This window comes from Helianthus annuus, chromosome 9, assembly GCF_002127325.2.
Source record: "Helianthus annuus cultivar XRQ/B chromosome 9, HanXRQr2.0-SUNRISE, whole genome shotgun sequence".
Classification (NCBI taxonomy): Eukaryota; Viridiplantae; Streptophyta; class Magnoliopsida; order Asterales; family Asteraceae; genus Helianthus; species Helianthus annuus.
The window spans coordinates 75,792,037-75,802,257 of NC_035441.2; the positions used below are offsets into that span (position 1 = coordinate 75,792,037).

Sequence of the window (10,221 nt, forward strand, 5' to 3'; positions counted from 1 at the left end):
AACGGCATCAATTGTAAAATGCTTTGCTTCACCTCCCTACCAACATTACCAAAGAAAACTGTACTCTTCGCCATACTTGGAGTAAGACCCGAAACATTCTTGAATTTCTATAGCCCATCCATGATAACCCTAGCCGAAGAAACATCGCCTCTAGAAAAATAAACAAGTCATCCGCAAAACAGACATTCACAATTCTTTGTTTTTTACAAAGATTATGAAACTTGAAACTGGATGAATTATTCACCAAATTCCTTAAAATGAGCGTTAACGCTTCCATCACCATAGTGAATAAATAAGGAGACATTGGATCACCTTGTCTCAACCCTCTTTTTCCTTGAAAAAAACCATAAATATTACCATTCACTCCAATAGAGAAAGAGACAGTAGTAACACATACCATTATCCAATGGACCATTTTGTGGTGAAAACCAAATCCCACAAGCAACGACTCTAGAAACGACCAATCTACCGTATCATACGCCTTTTGAATATCAACTTTAAACGCACATCTCGGGGGTCCAGTATTACGATGATAATTATGCATCAACTCTTGTGTCAACAAAATATTATCCGAAATACGTCTGCCAGGAACAAAGGCTGATTGATTAATATCCACCACATCGTCCAGCCCATCCTTAATTCTATTTGTAATAATCTTGCTAATGCACTTATAAAGAACATTACAACAAGATATGGGTCGATAATCTAGAACCGAATTAGGAGTATGGACTTTAGGGATGAGAGCCAAGCACCGTGTGATTCAATTCCTTTAGAAGTTTCCCATTAGCAAAAAACTCTTGAATAGCACAAGAGATATCATTTCCTACCACATCCCAAGAATGTTTAAAGAAAGCCGCTGAAAAACCATCTGGGCCTGGCGCCTTGTCATTACCAATAGAGAACATGGCTTCCTTCACTTCTTCTAGCGAAACATCCCGAACCATATGTTATGCCTTCCGCGGACATAACCGCCTATGGAATAATTCATGATCAATGCTTTCTGTAACATTACCCAAAACACCTAAAAACTGCGTAAAATGATCAACCAAAGCTTTCGGGACATCCACACCTTCAAAAACAATACCATGACGATCTTTAATACAATTTATTCGAGTAACATGATTCCTGCACTTGAGAGCATTATGGAAATAAGCTGAATTTGAATCGCCAACATGAAGCCATTCCATCTTAGATTTTTGTTTTAAAAAATGTTCCTCATCCAGTTTGGCATCATTAAAAACACTAACCAAATCAGCCTCTTTATTTCGTAAGTTAACATTCGTCGGATCAGCATCAATAGCCGTTTGAACCTCATCCAATTCCGCCCTTAGCTTAACAACCTTCTCATGCACGTTCCCTTGCTTATACAACAATTTACGCATCGGGGACTTCAGCTGCTTCAAACGTTTCACAACACAATACATACGATTACCTGTGCATGGCAAACTCCACCCTTTCAAGACTTCCTCCCTGAATTCAGGTTTATGAACTAAAAAATTAGCAAACTTAAATGATTTCGGGCTGACTTTTGCAAGACTAGGAAGCTTTAGCACACACGGACTATGATCAGATACACGATAAGGTTGAAACACAGCATGAGCCGATGGAAAATCTACCAGAAACTGAGCATTTCCCATAACTCTATCAATTTTCTTCATAACACCTATGCCTTTCTTCGGCTTTTGAGTCCCAGTATAATGCAGCCCAAACCGATTAATATCTAGAACCTCTATCTGCTCCACACACTCCTTGAAGTCTCTCATAGCCGTTGTAACATTTGATGACCCGAACAAGTTATCCTCCAAATTCAACGAAGCATAAAATCACCCAGCAAAACCCACGGTTTATTACGAACAAAACAACTATGAATCTTTAAATTCTGCCATAAATCCTTCCTTTTAACATAGTTATTATCCGCATAAATAAACGAGCAAAAAAATGATTTATTATCAGCTTTATTAAACACTTGTGTATGCACAACCTGATTTGTTTGAGAGATGACCATTAAATCAGCCACATCCGCATTCCAACCCACAATAATTCTGGTTCCCTTATCACATATCGCACCATTAGAAGTCCAACTCCACCTTCTACATATTTTTTGGCAAACATTATAAACTTTAGCTACATCCATATGAGATTCCAAAATAGCACATACATTAAGATGATTTTCTTTGACAACTTCCTGAACCTCCTTCTGTTTAAGGGAGAGATTCAATCCCCTAATATTCCAAGCTGCGATACTACCCATCTAAACTCACAAAACCGGGAGTGCTTGCCCCCTCAGAGTTTGGTTTAACACCCGCTTCCATGAATAAAGCGGTTTCATCATAGACCGTTTCAATATTTTCCTCATCATCCACAATCTCTTCCGTACGGGTAACCTGGCAACTATTTGAGTTAACATTTACTAGCTTACTAAGACCATCACCTGCCTTATCCAAAATAGAAAACGGGTTAGACGTAGGAACTGAACTACTCGACGCCTCTCCACTTGAATAATTGCTCGGTTTCTTCTCAATGGGACGATAGATGAAGTTTTGCTTCGGTTTGTTTATTATGATCCCCTTTTTCTTATTATTCTTTCCCTTGTTAACAATAAAACCATCCGCATCTTTTTCTTCCACCGTATCCTTCACAATCTTGACATTCTTTGGGCACTCAGCAAGCTGATGACCAAACACTTTGCAGATCTCACATCTCGGAGGACGCCACTCATACTCCACCTTCATGGTTTCTTTCACATACCCTTCACCTTCTACCATAGGGATAGCAATTTTTAATTCCTCTTTTATTTCCTCTTCAGCCGAGAGTTCAATTAGAGCTCGAGCAAAACTGCTCCTTCCCCATGCATCTGAACACATTTGGGCCGTATACGAGTCAAGCATTTTTGGAGTACCCAGCTTAGTTGCTAGCATGCTCAAGCCGTCATCCGAATAAGCTGCTAATGGAACATTATGAATCTTAACCCACACCGCCACCTTTTTGATATCATCTTTTTTAAGAATTGTGGTCGGAGACCAAGCATTTAACAAGAACGGAGTGTTTTTAATCAGCCATGGACCACCTTCTAAGACCTCCTTCATTCCTTTTTCATCCGAGAACTTAAAAAAGAAAAAACCATTGGAATTCATCATTGATTTTTGTAAACCAAATTTCACCCAATTCTTTCTAGCAAAATACTCCACAACTGGAAACGCCAGTCTCTTCCCCAGAAAATAGCCATAGAGAGTATTTGCATACTTATCCTGGCTCATTCTAACAGTCTCTCTAGGCAAAACAATGTCAACATCCTCTAACACTTCCTCAGATTTTAAAGTTCTGAAATTAACAGGTTTAGTAGGCTTACTCGACTTCAATTTTGAAGCATAAGATATATCAGCTTGCTTGACTTGCCCCTGAGGAATCTGACCATTATCAGCCTGAATATCACTTGTACCTTCAGCCAAAGTATTCACCATAACAGGTTTAACGAATGGATTCTCCACAGATTTCGAAATCTTTTCCAAACCATCCAGAATCGATGCATCAGATGTAGAAAACATCCCCCTTCTTGGAAGTTTCAGATTGCCGTCAATATTGGTTACTCGGAGCCCTATTCCACGCTTCGAAGACAAACCCGCAGATTCATTCCCAGAACCATCGCTATTATTTCCCATGCAGCCGAAGAGTTAACACATGCACACGTGAAACCCTAATCAGCCAACAATGAATCACACTTAACCCTAATCAGCCGCCAAGAACAACTCTCTCAATAACAAGAATGCCGAAATCCCCAGAACAAGAAAACCCTATCAGCATGCAAAGAAAACAGCCGCCAACCAGAAAAACCAAAAGCAAAACAAAAACCCTAATCCTTTAAACCCTAGGATCAGATCTCAGCCCTTAATCTATTAACCCAGAGTATCAATCTAGCTAAATTAGTCTCAGCTAACCGCAATCAATAACAACCAGGGTAATAAATCAGAGAATCGAATAAGATTTCTAAGGCAGCGATTTGAAAGAACAAGATAACCCTAGTTTTTGGATCGGTCACTAATGCTAACAAATTCGTTATAGGGTTTTGAAAAACAAAACTCTAATCACAGACTGTTATACATAAGATTACGAAGAAAAAACTGAAGGATTCATGGTGAAGAACATAAAATCGCCTAAAGGAGAGAGAGTTAGGGTTTCAGATATTATCTCACGTTTTCATGATTAAGAACCCTAATTTCATTTCATATAGACGGCATAAACCAACCAATCAACCGATGATTAACAACAACAATCATCACAAGAATAATCTATCAAGCATGCAACTAATCATCATCATAATCACAATTATCCATAGTCAAATCAAAATCACAGAATATTATATGAGGAACTAGGGTTTTCATGAACACATAATCAAGAATCAAGAATTGATAATAATCAAGCAATCAATAAACAATAATCATTAATAATTACCTTGGATTGATTCTAGACAGAAAGAGGATAATCAAGCGTGATTAAGAACTTGTGATGATGATGATTGATTTCCAGAGAGAACCAAAGAGAATGAAACTACGTGCTTTGTTTTGTGTGCAAATGATTAGTGAAAAGGGATTAGGGTTAAGTATCTCTAGGATTTCACTAATTACCCTCTACCTCCCTAAGTATCGTATTTTACACATGTACACCATCTCATAACAATTTCATAGTTTCACCACCAAGTTCATATATTTACCAAGTCTTTCACAATTAACAAACAACCATGCACAATCACACAATACGATTCATTGCATCAAAATGTATATAATTCCATAGCAATTAATTGTGCAAATAATCAACTAAACAATACAAGAACGTGCAATAAATGCGAAATAGAAATCTTGGAAATTCGAGTTGTCACAGTTCTTTCGAAAACCCACTCATAGATCTTTAGATCTACAAGTTTATAACTTTATTTTTCAAGAAAACTTATATTTATTCAAGTTCAAGTTCATGTGTGGATGGTTTCATCATCCTTCATATCTTTAACCTTTGCATCTTGCTAGTTCATGTTTTTAAACATGATCTAGCAAGTCTAGGTGATGAACCATCTTACTTTTACTAACAAACAACATGTAATAAGCATAACAACACAAGATCAACATAATTTCAACATCATTTAACACTACTTCATCTCTTTAGTTAGTTTATGTTCAAGACTAGTTTAAGTTCTTTAGAGTTTCTTAACATTTTATCATTCATTCAACTATTAACCACTAAAAATAGGAGCAAGATGAAGATTTGAAGCACTTACTACTAGCACAAGGCTAGGGGAGTTTCAAAGCATAAAAGTGGTGGATAAAAGAAAACTAGAGCGGTCCTTGAGCTTCCGAGTGCACCAAGCTTACTTGTTGGACCTCTTGCACCTTTGGATGTATGGAAATTGCTTGAACAAGACTGGATGGTGGTGGTATGATGGATGGTGGTGGCGGCCGTAAGTGAGGGAAGAGGGAAGAGAGAGAGCTTGTGTTTGTGTGATGTTGAAATGAAAGAGATCAAGTTCCTTAGGTGCAAATTTATAAACCACATTTCAATATAATCCATCATGTAATATGCTTCTTATCTTCCAAAATTTGCAATTAAATAATCAAAAGAAGTGTGGGGATGTCCCCACACCATGTAACCGTCGAAGTGGGGGGGGGTATGGGGTTGGGTTGTAATCGTATAGTTACTTATTTAGTTAAGATCCAATGATATAGTTAGTGTGTTAGTGTGTGTTATGTAATATAAGGTGTGTTAGGGTGTTCGGGGACGCTAACTAGCTCAAAAAAGTAAAAACAATGTGTTTGGCAATATTTTTATATTCCGGGTAAAGTCCGGTTGTTCGGTTGGATGTTGATCCGTTAAAGTGCTAAATAAAGCTTTAAAGTGTCTTTTATATTACTTTTAGTAACACATTAAATTCCCAACACTTTGGAAAGTGTCTAGGACTATTTTGCCAAGTTTTTGCACTTTACTAGCATTGTTAAATGCTGAATTTTGTTATTCAGTGCAGAATTCTGCACTTAAAGTATGTTTTAGGCACTTCCGCGCACTATAACTATCACCTAGTGACGCAGTTTTATGGTCCTCACCTCCCTACACTCCCTACTAGTGTAGTATTCTATTCCTGGCTCATACTGGCCTCAAAAACAATGTCTGTCTAGGTGCTGGCACTGTCAGCATGTTTCTGGGTTATCCTTTAGTGTGCTAACTGTGCTTTTGTGCATCAAGTTTGTCACTAATGTTTGTGTGTAAATAATATAGTGACAGTATAAAATGTGATGCATGGGTATGTATGTATCAGAAAACAGAAAACAGTTCAATCATAATTATCAAGCACAGTAATTAAGCACTAATTAAATATTAATTAACTTGTACGGATACCTGGGATTGTGAGGGTTGTCACAAAGACTAACCCAAATATGGGATTCATTATTATTATTATTATTATTATTATTATTATTATTATTATTATTATTATTATTATTATTATTATTATTATTATTATTATTCTTTTCTTTATCTACCCTTAGGGGTAATTTGCCCGATTTATCATTCGGGAACGTTTTAGTCAAATATTCACATAGTTAACATATCCGTGGCTCTAATAGACGTTTTAGTCTAATGTCCACCCTTGACTCGACTGAATCTAGTCAGATCGTAAGTCCTCACCGAGAGCCTAATCCATTTTACATACCTGGCGCAGTTCAAAGTCATGACACGTTTTCAATACTTACCCGTGATATAAGCCTACCTGTAAGTATGACACTTAACAATAACAAGCGTTAAGTACTACGCTCAAATGGTGATATCATCACCATTTGACCCGTATGACCCGTTTGGTCTTTTAACCATCATTGGTTTATTCTTTAAATAGTTACACGAGTGATATACTTGTGATTTCGCTTATTTGACCCGTTATGACTTACGTCATAGGGTCTCCTTTTTACACTAATTAGTTTAATCATTAACATATGATTTACTTGCCCTTTTTACTCGCTCAACCCATTTCGGTTCGCGTCAGCAAGTGGTTTATATCAAAAACATATTTTTACTCGCTCAAGCCATTTCGGTTCGTATCAACAAGTATTTATGTCAAAAACAACATATTTTTATTCGTTTGACCCATTTCGGTTCGAGTCAGCAAATATTTATATCAAAAACTCATTTTTACTTGTTTGATTCGTTTTGGCTTGCGTCAGCAAGTATTTATTAACAAAACTCTTTTTTTATTTGCTTGACCCATTTCGGTTCACGTCAACAACTATTTATCATCAAAACTCATTTTTTACTTGTTTGACATGTTTCGGTTCACGCCAGGAAGTATTTATCAACAAAACTCATTTTTACTTATTTGACCCATTTCGGTTCGCGTCAGCAAGTATTTATCATCAAAACTCATATTTTATTATAAGGGTGTAAGTTTTACTTACCTTGCATCCAATTATGCTTTTCCGCGTATTTGATTCGTTTGACCCGCTTCTTCCCAAGCTTCCACCCAGCTTGTCAAGCGTCAAGCTACCATTTATCATCCGTAAGATGGTTAGATTAGTCATCATTTAACACGACTATCCTACCTTACACATTTTGCATCAAAATTACCATTTGATCTTATTATAGGTCAGCCTGACTTTTAAAAGTCAAACTACTTATAACATATGCAAATGCACTAATAAACTCAACAAACTCATTTGAGCATTTCATTGCACACACTTGGTGGGTATCATTTAAATCCCCACTCAGTGTGTCTAAATTCTATCATTAACCATGTATTCACACTTCATGTTATTCAATTGTATTCAATCATCCAGATTTTATACCATAAGTCCAATGTATACGAATTAACCTAAGGAGGTTAATTTCTTGTAATCATGTCAAAACTCATTTGGTTAACTACTTAAACAATCATCATGTATATCACGTGCTAAATATTTCACATAGTCAATAACTATGATAGTTAAGAATTCTTCTACTATCTTCAAAGCATATAAGTTCCTAATATTCACTTAGGCATTACATCAAACACCTTATGGACATGAATTTTTACACTACTTCTATCAAGTCTATGATTGAACTATTAGCCATGTATATTCAACTCATAACATCAAAATGGTTGGAATGTTCAATTAGCACCTAAACTCAATGCATCAAACACCCAACACATCATTTTCATCCTCATAATTCATGTGTTCTTCCTCATTATTCAAAACCCACTTAACTAAGTGTGGTAAATCATCCAACCACCCAAATCATAGCAATATATTTAAAATTTTCACTTAGGGTTTGTTCCTAAGCAAATATACATCTCTTATCTTCAATTGCTTAAATTCATACATGGATATCTACATTCACAATATCACTAAATTAAGATTTTTGACATACCTTATGATCCTCTAGTTTAGGTGATCGTTTATATGCATTCATGCACTGATTTGGGGCTCGAATTGATCTTCAATTTGATGATCTTAGATGAGTAAGGGTTTGCTCCCCTTTTTCTTTCTCCTGACATCGACCAGAACACACACTACTGTGTGTTCTTTTAAGTTTTTACCCTTTTAATCTTCTTACTTCCAATTGTCCAAAATTAGTCCCTTAGGTTTAGTTTTGTTTAAACCCCCCATATAACACTACTAACAATTAAACATTGTCGTGACTAGGTTTAGATATTCCTAGTCAAATTACTTAAAATTTGGGGTGTTACAACCCAATTCAATTTAAGTCCCACTCACCCGAGCCCTTTATAAACTTTTACTTACTACAAAGTATTTATTCAGTTTAATTAGCGTTAGCTTTGATTATTTAAAATCCTAATGCTTATCCAGTCAACTTTTTACCACTAACGGTATTTTACCCACTCTTTAATATTAACGTGATTTAATTACCAAACCCATAATTTTTATAATTTAATTAATCGTCAGATTAGAACCGGAATAGAAACGGAGGTTTACAATAGAAACCTAGTTGGATTGGTTAGAAATATCGAAGGAAATAATTAACTACTCTAAAAAAGGTAGTTAAGAACAAGTGTGAAACTTAAAAGGGTTAAAATTGTCAAAACATTAAAATTGTCCAATATAATAATTCCAAAAAAAATAACAGTGGACGGGATTCGAACCAGGATACGAAGGTTGAATAAACCCGTGCCCAACCAGCTGGACCACATCATTATTTGTAATGATCTTCAGCGCATATGTTTTTAACCACATACTAAATCGAACCAGACTTTATCTTCTTCTCCAACCTGCACGACCCTTGAACAACCAAATCAAAACCCAATGATTTATTGTTGTTTCAGTTACATTTTGGTATTAATTGATTTGCATTAATGGAGTTTAGTGAATGGGCCAATGAATCGTTCGATTAAACAATCTAAACTAATGAAATTAAAACTAATCTTTATCACCATTAAAGCTCCTCAAGAACACAATTAGGTTTTCACCAATTTCGTAAAACTAACCTCCAGAACTGATATTACTTATTCTCTTGATCAAATCATGCAAAACCCCACTGGAATTATCCCATTTCATCCACTATATCTCGCGAATTTGATCAAAGAACATTCTAGGGCTCGTAATTTGATTCTATAATATCTCCTTCAATTCTTAACCTTTTTCAGGTAATTCCAAAGCCTGTTGTGCTTTAATTTTCATTTTCTACAAAAGCCCTTTATTAGTTTCAGTGTTGGAAGGCTGCATTATCTGAATTTAATTTTAGTTGAAATTAGGGTTCTTCGTTCATAGGGCTGGCAATAGATATATGTATAAGACACGATTAGACTACTGAAAAAGTACACAATGTGATTTTTTTTTTACTTTTTTTTTAAAATAAATAAACTTATGAGGTTATGATCCATCTTTTTCTACAAAAACCCTCTATCAATTTCATTTTTAGAAGGTTGCATTATCTGAATTAATTTTAGTTTAAATTAGGGTTCTTCGTTCATACAATTTGGGGATTTTAGGTTTAGACTTGCGTTTTGATGAAATTGATGGTAGAATATTGTTGTATATCATATTAGTATATTGTGGGTAAACTTCGAGAATTTTTAGATATCAATTGGAATTTTGGCGAATTATTTATGTTTTAATCACTAGTTAATGATCAAAATGCCATTTTTGCGCATAAATCAATTTTAAGCATTTGTAACCAAAGTTTTGACATATGAACTGATGTTACAACATCATTAAACATCTTTGGGCATATAAGACTTATCATAGGACATATTAA

General features: G+C 35.5%; 1 protein-coding gene across 1 annotated transcript; it reads right to left on the reverse strand.

Annotated features, from left to right (window-relative positions):
- Positions 1-947: 947 nt before the first annotated feature.
- Positions 948-1,763, reverse strand: LOC110875916. The gene has a single exon (XM_022124108.1). It carries the CDS (start codon positions 1,761-1,763, stop codon positions 948-950), a length of 816 nt encoding a protein of 271 aa, XP_021979800.1.
- Between the last annotated feature and the right edge of the window lie 8,458 nt (positions 1,764-10,221).